Source organism: Octodon degus, unplaced genomic scaffold (genome assembly GCF_000260255.1).
Source record: "Octodon degus isolate 3935 unplaced genomic scaffold, OctDeg1.0 scaffold00130, whole genome shotgun sequence".
NCBI lineage: Eukaryota > Metazoa > Chordata > Mammalia > Rodentia > Octodontidae > Octodon > Octodon degus.
The window spans coordinates 1,348,500-1,368,656 of NW_004524706.1; the positions used below are offsets into that span (position 1 = coordinate 1,348,500).

Sequence of the window (20,157 nt, forward strand, 5' to 3'; positions counted from 1 at the left end):
TCCATTCAAGGATTCTCCAAGCCCATTATCCCAACTGCAAACACTAGATGAAGGTGCGAGGGATTCTGAAGGATGGGTCTCTGCACTTCCCAAGCCCTTCCTCATCCACCCGATGTCTCACGATGTGCAAAGCACTCCATCATCCGCTCACACACTTACTCATCTCCATGCGTGGACACACCACATTCATTGAGCACCTATCGCATACAAGACTTTTATTTTGGGATACCATGGACATGCCGAGGGTAGTTAGATATGAATTCCACCCCTGAGGAGCTTCTGCTACAGATATGAAACATGGGACATGAGCTACAGAATCCTAATGGAGAAATGAGAAAAGGATGCTCAGAGTGAGAACCAGCTGACATGTCACTGAAGGAAGACAGAATTCACCATAGACCTTCTGAAGAGGGAGGAGTTGTACACATGACAACAGTGTGACAAGGCAGACAAATGGGTATCAGGCATGAGGTGAAAACAGCTGAGAGTTACTCAGTATGGCTAGGGTAGAAGAGGGTAAAGAGTCACAAGGTGGGAAGTGAGATTTCAGAGAATAGATCTGATCCTCAGAGCTGTGAGGAGCTACCAAAGAGTTCTGAGGGGGAGATGGGCCAGGGAGACTGGATTGCTCAGGGCTGGGTGCGCTAATTCCTGGGAGACCAGTTATGAAGTGTGTCAAGGTCAAGAGCCTAGGAGGAGGGGCAGACAGGAGACACTGAGAGTGGTTCTGGCAAAGAAAGAATCCCCAGGACTCATGGAGGACAAGGGCAGGAGGAGAGGCTCTTCGAGGAGGTGATGGTGGATGGAGTAGGTAGAGAGTCGCATTTCAGACTTGCTGAGGCTAAAGCTCATTCCTACAGGTGGAGGCCTTGTGTAGACCCTGTTCAGGTCTCCCTGGAGCTCAGGTTATGCCGGCGAAGGGGACATGGGGCTTAGACACTTTGCAAGTGCAAGCCACATGCCAAGTATTGTGCAGCACCAGACACCCGGCCTCCTGAGTAGCCCCCATTCTTCAATACTATATGCTGCCAGGTGAAAGCCAACCACTCACACTGGTGTTTGTCCCTTGCCCCATCCCCTTCCTTGTCACACTTCCATCTCCTAGGCTTTCATGTCATCAGCTTAACGAAGCTAACATCCCCACCAAACCACAAAACTTCAGGCTAGATAGTAAGATGATAGTGTCATCCCCAAAGCAGAGGAAGCTCTTGTTTCTGGACAACCTTGGTACTGTGATGGAAAAAGATCACAGTGGCCTCCTGTGGTCAGGAGGTGGGAGCCATTGGCCTTCTTTCCAGAAAGGAACCTTGTCCTAAGCAGTGAGGTGACCATCCTGAGCTGCTCTGACTGGCTTATGTGTTGGTAGGCCTATCACACAGCCTCAGTGATGAACCGAAGTTGGGTCTCCCCAGCTAAGCACCCAACGTCTTTAGGTCCCACCTCCCCAGCCTGCCCATAGACCACATCCATCCCAGAGTCCCTGACAACCACCAGATAGGACCCACACCCACCCTGTGGCACATAAGAGAATGCTCAGCACCCCCTTCTCTTGCCCTCTCATCCTGTATCAGCACAGCCCAGAGAGCAGACAGAATGAGTAGAAGGCTGGTGGTGAGGAAGAGTCAGTCATGACAGTGCCCACCCGCTGAACCATAGCCCTGACACCCACAGCAGATCCGGTGCTCCTCTCTAGTCAACCAGACACCACCCAGGAAGCTACAAACACAGCCACAATGCAGCCCACACCCAGCCAGCAGGTAGGACTGGCCAGGTAATGATAATCCCATAAGGCCCTCTAGGCTCCCAAAGAAACAAGCAACCTTCCATCTCAGTGAACTTAACTATGGAGTTCGAAGGCATGTCCACCTTTCTTATGTTTATTTCCAGGCTTCACTACCTGTTTAAAAACAGTCACTACTCTTTATGGCACTTACTTTCTGGTGGCTCCAGAGAGGTAACAACAAAAGCAATTGATACCCAGCCTTTGTGGGCCCTATGGCAAGGGAAAGACAGCAGCATCTTCCTGAAGGGAGACACGGATAGACGGGTGATCAGCAGTGTTGGCCAGGGGTCCATGGGACACACAGACTGTGATAAAGGGGATCCTCAGAGTCCACTTTTCCTCCTAAGCTCAGTCACCTGGAAGTGGGGGCAGAGCACCTACAGACGCTTGGCTGCAGCCTCTGAGTAATGTGAGTTACACGTATTGCTTCCTGAGGAGATCTTGTAATGGAGATTAATATCCTTTTGTTGGTAGAAAGAGATTCATGCTTTTTAGAAGAGCCTTTGCATTATTTCCTTAGACTTTTAATTTTTCTGAGGGAATGTGGGCGTCTCTGAGTAGTTAATGAAAACTCTGGGCCCTCTCTCCAGAAAAATGGGCCCCTACATTTCCTACGGTTTCTCATCTGGCTCATAGAACTCCTCACATTGTGGTCAGGAAGGCCTGTGTTAGCACCCTTCGGAGGAAGGCAGAGTAGGGCTTTGAATACCGATCCAGAAACAGAGTCAGTCTGGAAATGTATGACATGGCTACCTGAAGACACAACTAGGATAAATACTTGGTCTTTCCAATGAGGGCTGTTCCCCTAAGCTTGTCTGAGGCTTCAGGTGGATTTGGAAATAAAACTGGGCCTGTCTCAGTTCATCTGGTTTCCGTGGCTATAGAAAGAAAGAATGTGAGGGCTGGGCCATGGCTGAACCTTCTCAACAGAGTCCTGGGCTCTCCTAGTCCTTGCCCGTTTCCCTGAATCTCTACTCATGTATAAAAGAAGGGTCTCCTGGGTGCCTTCTGCTATCTAGGGTCCTCAGATGAGGGTCACCAGGGATGCCAGTCTTCAGCTATAACCAACAGTCAGTGGTACCAACCCCATCCAGGGGACTTGAATAAACAGAGCATCTGGACCAGGCCCCCACTGCCTCTGCCCCAAATTCTTTCCTGGCCACAACAGCCACAGCACAGCTGGGGGACCTGGTGGCCACCCTCTACCACTCCTCAGTAGGTACTTCTAGCAACTGAAAAGTGAATGCACAGAAATGGGTGGTTGGAGGGGGATGGGGAAAGGTGGGGAACCCGGTAGGTACAGAAAGGGAAGGGTGGAGAAGAGGAGGGCTGGAGAGGAGAGGAGAGGAGAGGAGAGAGAGAGAGAGAGAGAGAGAGAGAGAGAGAGAGAGAGAGAGAGAGAGAACATGGAGGGAGAGCAAGGAGAAGAGAAGCAGGAGAGGAAAGGAAAAGGAAGGAAACCAGGAGGCCATTCATGGGACTGAGGCAGGCTCCCTGCACTTGCTTCCAGAAAGAGAATGGCAGGCTTCTGAAAACACCGTCTGCTCTCAAGTCTGTACTTTTGCATGGCCCAGAATTTACTCCATGTACTCCTCCTGTGTGCTTGCTCAAAAGCCCCTAGAGCCCAGGCTCTCATCAAGTGTTTCCCAGCATAGCATTCAAAGTCATTCCTCAGCACCAGAACTCTGTTAATCTCCCAAACAATGGCAACAGAAACATGTTCTTGAGAAGATGAAGTCTTCCCCTGCCCAAGCAGAGACCCAGCACCTCCCTCTCATCCCAGGAAGCAGGGCTCTCACCCCCTCCAGATGCCCTCTGCCCAGCCAGGTCCAGGACGCTTGGAGAAAGTTATTCATCATGTCCCTTCCTCCCTTTCCCAATCTGGCCTTGGGAGCTAGAACAGGGTCCCTGCCATTGCAGCCCTTGGTGGTATCCCAGCCCAGGGTTACTGACTCCTAGAAAAGGTGCCAGAATAGGACCATCTTTGCAGGTGGAAGTGGTTCAAAAGGAAAAATAAAGAGAGAAATGTAGCAGTAATGACTCCCTGAACTGCAGTTCAAATGGCAAGTGAGGAACGAAGAGGGAAAAGGAGGACAATGGGAAGAGGAGACGGCAAAGGACAGGCCCAGGGCTGCGCGCTGGCCACTGGGTCAGTGTGTCCCTGTGCAGAGCCTGGGATGGAGGGAAGCAGGGTGAAAGGAAGGTATCCAGCATCATCCGGCTTCCCCGCTGTCATTGCACTGGCGGGTCTGACCAGAGCACAAGCCCCGGCAGACGGGCAGGCGGGCGGACACTTACACACAGATGTCTTCTGGCTGTCTTTGCTGGGCATCAGCTTCACGCCTCGAGACTTCAGCTCAATTTGCTTCTTGACTAGAGAGGAGGGTAAGAGAAAAGAGAATTTGAGTTGATTTCTGTGATCAGAGTTGAGGACCCCTCTAGAATGCTCCTCTCTCCTGGCTTGGGACATTCCGTGGGAGGTCCAAGCCAGGAGCTCCTCTGGGCAGGGGTATAGCGAGGGGAACATTCAAAGGCAGCAGGGTCTCAGACATGGAGGGAGAACTGCTGTGAGGGCCTTCCCTTTAGAAGAGGCAGGATAGGTATGTCCCTACCCAATGGCCTCTGACAGTTCTCCAGCAGCCTCTCCTGGGTGGCTAAGACTTGCACCACAGCAAACTTCCCATGAAGGCTTGCAGTCCACCATGATGTGGATCAGGAATGTCCCTCAAAGGTCTCTGTGCTGAAAACTTGGTCCCCAGCATGTGGTACTATTGGGAAGTGATGGAACCATCTGTGAGTGGAGCCTAGCAAAAGGAAGATAGGTCACTGGGGCTATGTCCCTGCAGGGGATATTGGGGCCCTAGCACCTCCTCTCCCTTTCACTTCTGCTCCCCAGGCACCATAAGATGGGCAGCTTCTGCCACAAGCTGCAGAGAGAATGCAAAGGCTGAAACATGGACGCCATCGGTCACCTCCTGAAACTGTCTAAACTGAGTCAAGATAAATCTTTTCCTCTTACGTGGATTGATCTCAGGTATTTGTTTGAGCAATGCAAAGCTGACTAACACACAGCCTCACTCTATCCCTGTGTATCTGCTTCTCTGCAGAATCTGCCCTGTCCAATTTCTGAGCCAGCCCCCACAGGGTGCAGTGGGTTAGGGTAGAACCTGATTGTCATCCTGCCTTGTCTCCACATATGATATGTGATTTTTGAAGCTCCTCTCATTCTGGAGGTGGAGTATATTTCCCCACTCCTTGACTTTGGACCTAGCCATGGGAGATTTTGAGACCTTGATCTGCCCAAGGGTAGAAGAGCATACTAGGTATACTCTCCTGTAGCTCTACCACCACTGTGAGAAGATATAGCTGGGCCAAAAGGATGAGATACACAGGGAGCCAACCCTAGCAGCCCAGCTAGGCCTGTCCTCCACCAGCCAATCTGCTGTGGATGGAGAAGCTGCATCCTGGAGGTCACTGGGGGAAAGGAGCCTGGCGCAGGTGGGTGCCTTATGGGTCAATCTGAACCCGCCATTCAGTCCAGTCCACAGCTCATCAGGGCTTTGCCAATCAGTACACAAAGGGTAACACAGCCAGAACCTGGGGACATAATTCCTAAGGTCAGGCATTCCTGTGTACTGATCAGCCTCCTTCAGTCTAGCTTCCCTGCTTCCCAAGGCATTCTTTTGGCCTCCAAGGATTTCATCTAATCCCAGATCCCCTGTGCTATCTTTCTACTGACCCTGTCTGCTGACTCAGCCCTGTTAGGACTGATCGCCAGCAGTGGTGACAACTGTGACCGGGCACATCTGCTGTGCCAGGCCTTGGGTGCTTTGCAAGCTCTTTACCTAAATCTGCTTCTCTGGCTCCTCTCTGTCACACCCACATGGAATCTGTTAGCAAGTCCTTCCAAATATATACCAGAGACAACAGCTTCTCATAACCTCCATGTCTGCCACACTCGTCCAGGTCTCCTGTACCTTTGCCTTAGTTGCCATGGCTGTCCATCTTCCACCCTTGCCCGCAGATAACCTCAGCACAAGAGTCAGAAGGATTCTACTAAAACATAAATCAGACCACACTACATCTCTGCTTGAAACTTCAGCGGCAACCCCTCTCTCCTAGAACAAAAGTCAAAGTCTTTAAAATGGCCCAAGAGGACTGACCTGCTCTCCCCATGACCTCTCTGGCCCTTTCCTTAACCTCCATCACTCTTCTCCAGCCTCTTGGGCCTCCCTGACGTTCTTACAATACGCCAGGCATATTGCTTAAGCCTCACAGTTCCCAAGAATGCTTCCCCCAACTATCTTATGATTCACTGCCTTTTTCTCTCAAAGATATTGTGCAGAACTCACTTCTTCATGGAGGCCTCCACTCTATTAAAACAACTCCAGCTCTAGCCATCTTGTCCCCTCGCTACTTCCCCTTCCCAATTTTCTGACATACTCCGACATCTGCAGGGATTATTTTTTGTCCCTTAATGCAAAGTAAGTTCCATGAAAACAAAGGTTTGTATTGACTGCTGTAGCTTCAGTGCCTAGAGTAGTACATGGTAATATAGCCTGGGCCCTCAGTGATCCTCTCATTTGGCCTTAAGCTTTCAGCAACCTTGACTGTCTTTATTATACTTTCTTGATAGAAAATAAAAATGAGGTTCAAGTAGTTTCGGTAGTGGTTGCAAGCAGAGCCCCAGTTTCTCATCTGTGACCTTGCCTCCAAGCAACTCCGAGGAGGCAGCTGTGATCTTCCCTAGCACCTGCCCTGATCCCTGCCTCACTTAGATCCCGAAATCTCAGGTTGGATTTACGACACATGCCAATCCCCAGAGAAGGACCATGGCAGTCAGGTGTGTGTGGGGTGGTGGTCTCCCAGGCCCACCATTGTGGCCAAACAAGAGGCTCACTAAGGGTGCCCTCAGCAAATCCTCAGTCTAAGCAGAATGCCTGATGAAATTCACTTACTACCACGACTCATAGCCTTCTGACACACACTCACCCTCTTTTATAAATGTGCATTACTCTCTGTGTGTATCCAGCAGGAAAATTTCCAGTGAGCACTGCCGTGGTCCCATTATCAAAAGGAGGGCATTACTAGGGAAACATGCATTATTCAAACCGAGCTAATATGGTGCAACAGGGGGAAAAAATCCCATTGATTTAATCATCCCTAGGAAAAGTGCAGTGGCCCTAGCACCGTAAGAACATTTCAAGCTCTTATCACTGATGTGCCAGGGAGACAGGGTTCATGTGGGAGTCCCTGGGACCCGATGCAGCCCATTTGAAGTTAGTCTGAGAGAGGGCTCAGCATTTGGCCAGGAGGTAGGGGTGGAGTCAGGGTCTTCATGGCCTCCTTCTCGCAGTTCTAATATCTGCTAGGTGGGGGAGGATGAGGATGGGGCTAGAGGACTGTGGATGCCATAGTCATTGGCACTGTGCTGATGGGGACTTTGCAATGCAGGCAGGCAGGAGAACAGTTGCTAAGTGGGAGCCCCTCTCCCCTCTCCTCAAAACTGCACAGAGGAAAAGCCTCTTGCTCTTCTCCCCTCTTGGGGCCTGGAGGGATTCTTGGTATCTGTGCCCATCTTCCCCACTTGTCTCTGGGAAGAGCTGTCTAACCCACAGACTCATAGCTCCTGTCTACTGGGCAGCTTTCAGTAGCTGGTAACATTTTCACACTACAGATAACTTCTGTTCTTCCTCTTTCACCTCCTGATACTTACTAGAGGGTTTAAGTTTGTCATTGGGATGAAAACTGATGGAAAGGAAACCTGAGATACTACTGGGGGGGGGGCTTAATTTGCACATAAACTTTGTGACTGCTCCTTTGAGTTGGGTCTCAATCTACATCACCCATGATACCTTTGCATACCACATGGTCTTGATGCACACATTAGAATCCACAGGGTTTCTCACAAGAATGAAACAGTTTTTAAAAGATGTATGTCCAGGCAAGCTGACCCAGGTTCAGGCTCAAGAAGGTGGAGCCCACAGCTGGCCCACACTATGTGAAAACTGACAGTGGGCCCAGACAGTAGATCTTGGCAAGGTCCATATCGCGAGGGACAGTGGCCTGAAGACATTACCTCCAGATGCCAGGGCCTTGCATTTGGAGAGATCCTAAGAAAGCAGACACACCCTGAACTTCATACAGCAAATTGTTTCTTTAAACAGCCTGCCCAGATGGGGGTGAACTATCATGGGTCACACAGCACCAAAGGAAATCACCCACTGAATATGGTTGTTGATGCGCTGGCTATGCAGATCAGGGTAGACTTGAATGTACAGGATCAGAGGACCACAAAGAACCCCTCTAGATCTCCAGAGCACACCACCACTAGCCTAGCCAGAAAGAAAGGCCAAAGCCAGCAGATGGGCAAAATAGCAAGAACCTAGAGAATTCCTGGGATGCATTTCTCCACGCTGTTTGTCCACTCGGTCATTTGTGAAGAGCCCTCTAGCCTTGTGACACTGATATTAGACTGAAGAAAGGCACTGGCCTTTCTAAAAAGAGAATTTGGTAACTAGCAAAGCTGTGAGGAGAAAATAGTGCCTAAGGCTGGTCTCATGCTTCTGGTCTCCCTCAAATGCACATAGCTTGCATGCATATGTGTACACATATGCGCGCATACATGCACATTCATGTCTGTTAGCAACCTCAGAAGTACACAATCACACACACACTCCCACACAACGACAAACCATCCCATACAGGATGCAAGTCACACACACATATACTACACCCTTTTTCCCTGTAGGTGAACGAAGTCAGGACTCCCAAGAGAAGCGTGCAGGCTATAATCAGCTGATGGAAATCTTACTAGGTACATTCATCTCCTCCGAATGATAATGACTACAGGAGACAGCCAGGCTGCTCCATTCATCCTTTATATTCTGGTTAATTACAAGACATTTCCCCGCTGTTGTAAAGGTTAGTGGGACACATGGTACACATTTAGCGAGAAGAATCCGGCAATGCGAATGACTTTCTAGTCTGCAGCATGAGTTATTGGGCTAAGATAACAGGGGACAAGCTCCCCTTAGGGGGAGAGAGGCCTGACCCGTCCCAAGGCTCTGAGAGCCAAAAGTAGATGGGCCTCTGAGTCACATTCCTCCAGGGAGCTGCTTCTTTTTGTCTCAGTGAATTCAGACTTCCCATAATGCAAGCCTCTCCGCTACCCTTTCCCTGCAATGTGGTTGCCCTGTGAGTTGGACCAGAGCTTCTTCTTATGGGGCCCACTCTGTCCCCAGATTCAGTAGGTTTGCCCTGGGACCATTTCTCCATCACATGCCCTTCCTTGCAGTTTCTAAGCACTGCTGCCTAAATTTATCCTTTCTTGCTTGGGTTTTGTTCATAAACCAGCCCCCTTTTAGCCCACCCTTTCAAAATTTTCTGAAAGCTTAAAACTGGTTTCCTCTTTTATTGTACTCGAGAGGTGTTGTGTGTTTCCTACGTGTTGCTCTGCCCTTGCTGCTAAGGGTCGTCAGCCTTGCTGCCTGGCCACTTGTTCTGTAGAAGCGTTTCCACTACAGTTTCCACAGTCCTTTGCCAGAGGGAGCCAGCAGCGCAGAGCTCCTCAACTCAATCAGATTTGTGACAAAGATAGTACAGTTGCCTGAGACCTAATCCTTCAAGGTATAGACCTAGGAGCTGCTATAGTTTCTCTTATGGAGATGAAAAGAAGAGTGCTTCTTAAACAGAGCTAGGATGACTTCAAAGTGACAAATGTGAGCTGACTCACAACATCAACATTCACCTACCAATATTAGGTGTGACCAGGAGGAGGCCAGGGTAGCATCATCACCAGCTACCACACTGGCAAGCTCAGTCACCACAGCAGGCACGCGAAGGTGTTAATCTGGTAGAGACCAGGGAAGGGGTGATGTGGAGGGTATATTCTAAAATTACTGAATTTAGGAAATAGTCTCAATCTTCAATAACCCCTAAAGAGATAGCTCCATTTGCCCCAATGTTTACAGAGACAGAGGGCTCTGCTGCCTCCTTTCTGCTGTCACTTCAGAGACTTGAAGGGTGTCATCATTGGGGCCATTAAATGGCCCTAAATCATCCAATGAAAAATTAGAAATTCAAAGTAGAGTCTGACCAAGATGACAACTCTCACTACTTGAACAACATTCAGAATTCCACGAGGTAACTGCTAGGATGCTTAAGATTTTCAGGGTTCAGGGAATTGGGCTCACCCTTGAAATGGCCAATTACTATGGAAAATCTTTGTTCATAATTGTTGGAGATGCTCTTACTATAATTATTTTAAATAGGCTAAAAGTTGGCTTTTAGGTTATATTAGTCAAAACTACAGACTGGGCATGGTGGCACATGCTTGTAATCCTAGCCCTTAAGGGGCTGAGGTAGGAGGATCACGATAAGTTCAAAGCTACCCTGAGCTACATAGTGACACCTTGCCTCAAACAAAACAAAACAAAACAAAACAAAACAAAACAAAACAAAACAAAACAAAGCCATCAGGTTTTAGTAGCATAAAAAGAACCAACAAAGCTATTGTTATTGATGGTGTGGAGTTTTTGGAAAAGAGTTCTTAGCTATAAATCTGATGGACTTAGGAAAAGTTGATTACTGTGACCAAAAATGATGTCATGTTCTTGCAGGGAAAAGGTGACAAGACTCAAACTGAGAGGCATATGCAAGAATTCATGGAGTGTTGCTAGTGGTGTTGACGAAAAAGGAAGACTAAATGAACATCTGGCAAAACTTCAGGTGCGATAGCTCTGCTGAAGATTGATGGGATAAGTGACATGGAAGGAAATGAACTAGTTACAGATACCTACTGAATGCCAAAGGATCTGCTACTGAAAACATGCTATCATGGACGCACCTTGGTGCACTCCTTGCTTAGATTCACTCTTTCAGCTAATGAAGAGCAAACAACTGGGATAGAAATAATTAAACGACACTACCAATTCCGCCGTTAACCATTGCTATGAATGCAGGTGTTGAAGACTCACTGATAGGTAAGAGAATTATGCAAAGCTTTTCAGAAGCTGGTTATGCATTATGCTTGGTGATGTTTTTTAATATGGCAGAAAAATCATTGCTCTGTCAAAGGTTATAAGCAGCGCTTGTTGGATGTCACTGGCGTGGCTTCTCTGCTAATTACGGTAGATCTTGCAGCCCCAAAATTCCTAAAGAAGAAAATCATGGTGGGGCAGGGGACGGTTGGGGAGTGGCATGTTCTAACTCCTGGAAGACAGCCTTGCCATTGCTAATGGAGGCAGCCTTCATTAGCAATCCCAGAAAATTCAGCTGGAGGAATGCCAAGGGAAAAGCTGTTTAAGGGAATCTGTATGGCCCTCTGCTACCGGATAATGCTGTCCTGTCTACCTGGATGCCTTCCTTCTGCTCTCTGCCAGGTTCCAGCTCCCTGGTTGGTAGCCAGGGCTTTATGAAAATGTCACCATCTCCCTGTGGCTCTCTCCACCTCTCATGTAGACTCCATTCAGACCTTTGGTGGAACCTTATCTACACTGATATGCCTTGTCTTCTTCTAGCTGTTGCCCCATGAGCTCAAAGGGGGGCATCCTGGGACTGACACAGCCAGGAGTACACAAGTTTCCCAATATTCTAATTTCTAGTTTGATGACTGAATTGATGAATGGCCAACTGATAGAAGAACATGTGGTTTCAACTCATTTCCTGGCAAAACGATGGGTCACACACCATCGTGGAGCGAGAGGTACTGTATTATGTGTTTATGTGTTAGCAACAAGCTTATTCTTTTCTTTGTATTTTAAGTACATTACATTTACTCATAAAAACATTCTAAAAATGTACAAACTTTTCCTTTTTAACAAAGTATAATAAAACATAAAAACCTCCAAGCCCCCAAAACAGAATACTTGACATTTACAATTCAAAATCAAATTAACAGAATATTAAATATTTACAAAACTATATCTTTAAAAATACTTATAAAGTTACATGCAATTCTGTAGAATTGACAAAAGAATGCTTCAAGAATGGGAGAATTTTCTGTCATTCCTAAAGAGAAAGTATGTTCCCCTATGGAAGCCAAGAAGGGCTGCCCTCTTGGTATAAGGCCTGACTAGGCTGGGTGGGGGTGAGGAGGCAGGTGTCTGGGCAGCCAGGCAGTGCCAGGGCCTGGCCTCCTCCTCCACCAGCACAGCCTGCAGTTCTAGAAGCTTAGGACTGAGTGACAGCCCAGCCTTGTCAGACCCTGTGGCCCGCAGTGTCACCTGATTTGTTCTTTGGAGTCACCTGCCCTTGGGAAAGTCACAGTCCACTCAATTCCCATCCCTGGGGATAAGCTTTAGCCAGGAGACTGTTTCCCTTACAACTTTAAGACTTTGGCAGGGGATGCCACCAGGACTTAAACTGGCAAGGCATGGGACAAGACACCAGAAGCAGGGAGGGGTGGCAGGTCAGAGGAGGTTGTGATACAGATCCTGCTAGGGGATGGTCAGGCCAAGGTGCTGCGGCTGCAGTGTGCCTGCTGGTCATGCAGTGTGTGTGTGTGTGGGGGGTGTTCCACGGGGACTTGCACTCAAGAACTGACTCCTAGCTGGCAAAGTATGACACAGACCCTATTGATTACCAGGCTGACAAACCATTTCGGAGCCGGGGCAAGTGGGTTTAAGAAATCCCACATGTTTACTGTTAAGTATCACCTCTCCTTCCTTAGTACTCTTTACCTACTGAAGCGTAGCTTTGTGGGTACTTGGCCACAGGCTCTTGAGCCAGACATCAATGACTCCACAGTTTATTCAGAGGTCGCTGGAGATTTGGGACCTAGAGATGAGGTTGGATGCTGTTCAGCAGCGCAATAGGGCAACCACGGTAGGACCAAAGAGCCCAAGCCTGGGCCGTGGGATCCCTGAGGCACTTTTGTGGCCTGAGATGCATGTCAGTGGCCTGTTTACATGGAAAACAGAAGTTCTTGCTTGGCCTTACAACAGGCCTCAACATCCCAGTGAATACAAACTCTTCTCAAATGGCTAATTCTGTTCTGCGAACCAGCTAGGCCCAGCACAAGGGATGTGGAAGGCAGAGTTGTTGATGGTTTTCACTGAGGATTCTCTTACATCTTTAGGTCACCAGGGTTGACACAGCAAGAGAGGCAGTGAGGGGCGCAGCAGGACGTGCTGCAGGGAGTGCCAGGTGCCAGACAATGGTTTTTAGGTGAGTGGGCCAGGCAAAGGCCCTGAAGAAGCTGAGCCAGGTCCTTTTCTCTCACTGCACAAAGTTTCACCATGCAGAGAAATGGAGGTCCGGGTTTAGCTCCCTGACCACCAGCCATATGCCTAGTAGTCACCAGGACCTCTTTTAATATCTAATGGCTTTTGGGGGTTCATAACATTCTCTGTCTCCAGGTGAGGATAGTCATAGCAGTCATGACTTCCCTGGCAGGGAAGACAGGGAAACCCCTCAATAATTGTGATTATCAGCCACTGGGGGCATTTATGAAAGGCCGTTTTCAGCAACACTGCTTGTGGACTTGTGAGAAACCAAACAATTGCCACCCTGAAAAGGACTGGAAAGATTCCTCAGTGGAGGCAAGGGACTGATGATGCGACTTGAGTGGGTCTTGCGGAAATGGAAAGAACCTACAATTTTCCTTGAAACCTTAAAGATTTCCTCAAAGAACCTTTCAACAAACTCAGGTAAATGCCACACAGAATGGATCCATGAGGGACTGCTCTGGCAGTGCACCACCATCTTGTTCTCTGTCAAAGCATGTGCTGGGAGACCTCTTTGGTCTCCAGAGAACCCACTTTGAAAGCCACTCTTTTGACTCCATTTTTGGCCTGTTATACACAAGATGAGAAAAATGATGGCGGAAACTTTCATACCTTCCCCATAGCCCAACCCTTTTTCTCGAAGCTGCAGACTTACAAAATAGCCAACTAACTATACTAGATAGTCCTCCAAATCCGATATCCCAATACTAACCAAAGATCAGTATCTCAGCACAATTCATTTGCTATCTGTCTCTTTTTCTCTCTACCGCAGGCCATCTTGGTTAGCAGCATCACTTTTTATCCACTTTCCCAAGGTAGAAGACTAAGGTTCATCCATGATTTCTTCATCTCTTTCACTTCATCCCCTTCCACACTCACCAAATCCAATCAGTCATGGGCCCAGTCTGGTTCACCCTGGAAATCTCTCTCTTGGTCTGTCTCCTCCTCTACAACTTCACTCCTATCTAAACTCTGGCCCTGTCTAAACATTGCATGCTTCTGTGGGCTACTTTTCTCATTTCTGAGACAAATTACAGGATGCCCTTAGTTAAAGGAGGAGAGGTTTGTTTCACTTCAGTTTGTAGAGATTGCAGTCCATAATCAGCTAAGTTCAAGGCAGGATGCTAAGGCAGAAGGACATCACAGAGGAGAGAAACAGTTCCTGGCAGGCAGAAGGCAGCAAAAGCAGCAAGCAGCAAGCAGCAAGCCATAGGCAGTGACAACTGCAGCACTCTTTTGGTCCCTAATAGTCTATCCAGGCTACTCACTCAGGGAGGTCAGCACTCACATATAGGGTAAGGCATCCTTAATCCTAGCATCGCATCATAACTGCCAGGATCACATCCTTAATCCCAGCATCACACATTCTAGATCCAGCCACCTCCAAAAAGCCTTACCTATGTCTGCATGAAGCTTTGGGGGACATCCAAATAGAAGCTATCACAATGCCCAGACTCTTAAGCATCCTCCCTGTGTCTGTCCCACAGCAAAGACCTTCCTCAAATGGAAATGTGATCCAGTCTCCTCTCTGATTCCTAGTGTTTGCCCTCCTCTCCTCCATGACCTGTGACAGAAGTCCTGTTTTGCTGAGCTTTTTGGCACTTGATCTCTACCTCATCTCTGTCACCCTTCCCTGCTTACCTTTGCTCTGGATGGTAGAGCACAGGCCCAGATGTTGGCAAACTTTGTACAGAGGCTGGCAATAAATGCATGAGGCCTGTGGTTACCCTTCCCTGCCAGTCACAAACTGCTCAGCTCTGCCCTGGTAGTGCTAGAGCAGCCAGAGACAAAGGGGAAGTGGAAGCACCTAGCTGTTTTCCACCATCTTTTATTTATGGACACTGAAATTTGCATTTCATACAATTTTCATGTGTCATGAAATATTCTTCTCCTTTTGTTTTTTCTTTCTTAAACTGTTTGAAAATAGGAAACCCATTTTCAGTGTGAGGGCTTTTCAAAGACAGGCAGAATGCTGATTTGGGCTGCAGTCCACACACACACACACTTGTGGTTTTGTAGACTTAGCAGTGTTAGGTTGTCTTGTCTTTTTTTCCTAGCTGAATACTTTGTCCATCTGTCTGTCTGGCATCTTTGTGAGACCATCCTATAAGTCACTGCCTCTTTCACTTGTCCCTTTATGGTTTTTCTTTAGGCTCTTCAGGAAAACTAATTGGTCCTTCCTCTCTAGTCCTAGACCTCTTAATCAGGCCTCTATAGTGACACTCAGACCATATGGAATTACAGATCAATGCTTGGGCTGCCCTTTAGCCTGTTCTCCTTGAGAGCAGAGGTGCGTCTTGTTGTGTTCATCTTTCTACAATCATATCGTAATGCCACACAGAGAATGTCTGTGAAATAGAATCCATTGTCCGTCACCTGACAGTCAGTTAGAGGTCCATCCCAACTAGCACTCGGACCTCCTGGTACCCTGAGTGCTAGCCGAGGATGTCTGGGTGCAAACCCCCTAAATCTTGATTGGACTATGACAAGGATGGAATGTGTCATGTCTTGGGTTATTTATCGATCTTTTGAATTTTAATTTAGTTTTTGTTTCTCTGAGAAAAATTAACCATCAGTATAATGAGAGTTGGTAATTATTAGCTCTGTGGGGCCATAAATCACTTGAGTCTCTAATGTTCTAAAGCTGAGCATGGGTGAAACTAATCCCTTGCCAATGGTGATACTACACCAGAGCCTGGTTCCACGAGGTTCATGGCCCAGTCTTTATGTTTCTCTGCCTCACTCTGTTTCCCAGAGGGTAGACCTCTGTAGACTTTCTGCAAGCCAAGGGGCCCACTGGCAATGCCACCCGCCTCCCAGGGCCCAGAGCAGGCAGAACAGGACCTCTGCTCCCTGCTGCTGGCTTGGCAGGTGGGAGCCACAACAGACTGGATGAGGAGGAGAGGGGTGAGGTCACCAATCCTGTAGCCACTCCTCCTGCACTATGGGTGCGCAGTAGCAGTTCAGGTCTGCAAGGAGGCCTTTCTCTGCCAATGGCTTCAGGCTACTGCCACTCAGCAGCTGAACCCATACAGCTGTGTGAACCTCGCCATCCCTGTTGATTCCATTAACCCTATCCTTACTCCTGTAAACTGTCCCTCTAACTAAACCCTCTTTAACTGAAACCAAGAAGTCTTCAGCTCATGTCAACAGTGCCAAGGCTGAGAAACCTCTTTATGGAGTCACCATCTCAGTTACCAATGGATCACTTTATATCCTTGCACCACACACCTTCCATCTGAAAAATGGTAGAAGCAGGTCCCAGGGGAGGACGTGGGGGAACACGGTTACAGTCATGAAGCATTGTAGATCCAGATTAACACTGTTGAGCTTCAATTGGGCCCCTATCTACTGTTAATGAGACTCTGAGCGTCACGTGAGTGTTCTCAACAGCTCTCTCTCCTCATCTGTAAAATGGGGTCAACAAGGGGCCAGGGAGATAGTTCAGTAGAATAAGCACTTGCCTGGCAAGCACAGGGTCCTAAGTTCAATCCCCTGTACCCCCCCCCAAAAAAATAGGGTCAACAATAAGCCTACTCTGTGCAACTGCAGCTAGGTTGGAGTGCGGACTGAAATGCCATGTGCCCACAATCTCAGCCGCCACCTTAGATGTAGGCACACAGCGACATGAAAACCCTGTCCAGGGATAGGTTAGGAGAGGCAGGGTCTGCTTTAAAGAAGCTCAGGAATGAAATGAGGTTTTTCAGATTGTGTGTTGTTCCCTGGTACGGAGTTTTGATATTAAAGGTTACAGTCAGCATTAAAAAAGGAAAAGAAAATTTCAGGGTGTATCACACTTAGTAAAAAAATAAATATCTTTTGGTGACATTTTCTCTTTCGTTGCCTGTTTGTAGTTGAGTGTGTGTGTGTGTGTGTGTGTGTGTGTGTGTGTGTGACAGAGCGAGCAAGCGAGAGAGAGAGAGAGAGAGAGAGAGAGAGAGAGAGAGAGAGGAGAAGGAAGACCATAAAGAAAGTGGCACTATACAAAAAGACATAGTGAGTTTTTAGAACAACTCATAGCACTGTGAATGAATTCGTTTCACTATTCATGGACTGCGTGATGTTCAGCTACTTACATACCTATCTGAGCCTCAACTGGAAGAATTCAAACAAAACCACCATGTATGTCCCTGTGCTTTAAGGAGGATTGCACGGGTAATGCGCATACAGCGCCTGGCACACAGTAGGTGTGCAGTCAGAGTGTGATCTGGAGGCTGCCTGGCTTGTGTTCTTCTTGTTCTTGCCTGGTATCAAACCTTAACCTATTCTGACAATAAATGGGGCCTCAGTCACCTGAAATGTGAGAAACACCCAGCACTTGTTTAACTGGAAAAAAAAATCATTAGAAGGCTCACCTCTACTTTCTATCTGGGAAAACACAACAGAGAGATACAGAGAGGCACCCAACACAAAGGCACAACCTCAGCAGGGACAAAACATCTCTAGGGAGGTTCCTTGGACCAGAGGTTGCTTGTTTACTGGGTAACTACTTGGAGGGTGACCTGCTACCCTAGGCCCACAGATGCAGTTCAGAAGGCTTCTGCCTCCAGAGCAGCTTTTACTTTTTAGCTCTAGAGCTGGCCCCAGAGACCTTGAGGAGGAGGCTCTGAGTGAGCCTCCAGCAGGAGGCTCTTGGCCTTCAGCCCCAAGGCTTCTCCTCGATAGGTACACAGTGTAAGTGCATTGTCAGAGCTCCTGAAGCCCACAGCGGTTCGTGATTAGTAACAGTTACAGGCTTAATGAGCACATTATGAGACCAAACCTCGGTGTATATAAATGTTGAGCATTTTGAATAAACTCCAGGTTGAGGAGGAAGCCCTTCCCACTGCTGTGCATCCGCCCTCATGTTGGATCTCCTCCAGCCACACAGCCTGCCCTTCCCCCTTTTCTGGATTAACCTGCTTCTTTTTGTGGATGGCTCATGGGGCTAGGAAATTCTTCATTATTGGAGCAGAAATGTGCTTACCCGCAATTTCCACCTGCCACTCCTGGTCCGATCTCTTGCCATTAGCCTGCTCTCCCCAGACTGGAGCATAGGAGCTCCACTACTCCCTAAAGTGATTTTGTCTGTGTCTGCAATACAGCGTGGTGTTCTAGGTAAAATGAAAACTAGTGGAAGAGTGGGATGTACCCCCACTGTGTATAGAAAACAGCTACAGGCTGGTGGGCAAGTGGGTGACTCCAGCTCAAAGGCAGCAGGTCAGGTGACCTTGGGAATAGGACTTTACCTCTCTGAGCATCAGCTTTCTTGTCACTATATGAAGGATGGGGACAGTATGCACCTGGCCATGTAACTAATGGTGGAGATGGTGTTTGCTGATGCATGTCTAGTGCTTAGCACTATGCACTGCTCCAGGAAGGCATCTGAGTGTATTCACTGGTAAGATCAGCCTGGCTCACAGAGGGACAGGGCCTACAGACCAAGGAAGGTTACTTTCTGGGATAAAGGACAACAGGACAGATGCAGAGATGCAGAGAAGCAGAGTGCTGGGTTTACAGACAGGAACAGATGGGGAGGGAGGGACACCCTAAAACCACGTTGGGCAGACGGTTGTCCTTGCCCTCCACAGAGCAGTCCTGGCGCTGCCTACCTTGGTACTGAGCGCTGAAGCCGCGCTGCCGGTGGTTGCCATCTGATGTGAAGTGTAGCCGCAGCCAGTTCTTGCTGCTGATGACAGGGGCTGGGAGGCTGGCTCCAGTGAACCTGTGGGGACAGGACACAGCGGGTCAGGGAGAAGAGCTGGGAGATGACCTGGACATCCAGGAGTCTCCCCACTCCTCAGGGGCCCTCAGTCCCAGCCAAGTCCTGGAGCAGGGGAGGGGCAGGGCTGCACTAGCCTACAGTCCTCCAGGAGCCTGGGCCTGTGCAGCTCTTGCTGGCCTCTCCAGGGCCGAACCCCATCACAAGGTCCCTGAGACGTGGAGGTGGGGACTGGCTGCAGGGGCAGCAGAGAAGCAGAGGGTTGGCACCTCTCCTTGCATCCTGCAAGCATTCTACATGTTCCCTTTCTTGAGGCCTTTGCCTTCTGTGCCTGGGACATCCCAGCCTGGAGTCCTTTCTGCTTCAGCACGCTGCCACCTTACAGGGTTCCAGGAGTTCCTGGAGTGTCATATGCCAAGGGAGTTTTTCTAACTTCCTTGGCTTTTGAAGCCTTACAGATCTCGGTTTAGATCTGGTCTTCTTCAGGGAGGTCTTGGACTCTACTCAACTTTTTGAAGGGTAAGAATGATACCAGCTTGAACGGTCTGCCAGAGCAGAAGAGAATACTGGGCCCAGAACCCAGCTTAGAGTCAGGCACAAACCAACCTCTTGAAGGTAACTTCCCTTCCCTTTCTCTGGGAGGCACAACACTTCATACCGATTATAACTCTGTTATCCAGGCCTGTGTTTCTCTGAGGCAGTTCCTCAAAGGGCACAATGAGGCCCTGTGGTCAAGAAGCTGAGATCTTGTAGGTATCGGCTGTGTCCCTTCAAGAAACATCACCTACTACCTCTGAGACTCAATGACTTTATCTATAAAATGGGAGCAATAATAACCTCTCCCTCAAAAAGCTGCAAGGATTCAAAGAGCGCAGAAGTGGCCCTAGTGTAGCTGCTGGCAAGAGCAAGCTCCTGGTAATGCCAGCTGCTGTTTTAGTCTTCTCTGCAGCTCCCAGCACCCAACACCAGACTTGGTACAAGGCAGACAGATAAGGCTTCTAGCAGCAAGCAGGTGGCTTAGCAACAAGAGAATAACTCCAGTAGTTTGACAAATGACCCTTTACAAAGGCAAAGAGAAGCTGGGAGAGGAAGGCAGTACCCTGGGGGTTGGTGGTAAGGGTGGAGCTAGCCAAGGACATGGTAGAGGAAACCAGGAAGGTCTGCTTCAGGCCTTCTTTCTGGCCTGCATTCCACTTCTGAGTTCAATATTAGCTCAGGACCAGGGTATCTGGATCCAAATACAAAGGAGGAAAGTAACCAGCTAACCTAGTTTATAAACAGTATGCCCTGGCATGTGCCCAGTGGTCTTTTACAATACTTTGGTCTAAGTGGAGCCTAATTACCACATCATCAGCAGTGCTGTGCCGACCCTCCCTCCTTCTTTGAGCCTCATGACAATTTCTTCAAAGGGCATCAAAGGTCAAAAACCCAAACGCATGATGGAG

General features: G+C 48.5%; 1 protein-coding gene across 1 annotated transcript in view; it reads right to left on the reverse strand.

The window, feature by feature from the left end:
• The window catches only part of Csmd2 (CUB and Sushi multiple domains 2), a 607,037-nt gene that overhangs the window by 286,532 nt on the left and 300,348 nt on the right, over positions 1 to 20,157 (reverse strand). Inside the window, exons 6-7 of the mRNA XM_012516868.2 lie at positions 18,603 to 18,715; positions 4,082 to 4,156 (exon numbers count right to left, since the gene is read on the reverse strand). Of these exons, the coding sequence (XP_012372322.1) occupies positions 4,082 to 4,156; positions 18,603 to 18,715 (188 nt within the window). The remainder of the gene's footprint in view (positions 1 to 4,081; positions 4,157 to 18,602; positions 18,716 to 20,157) is intronic.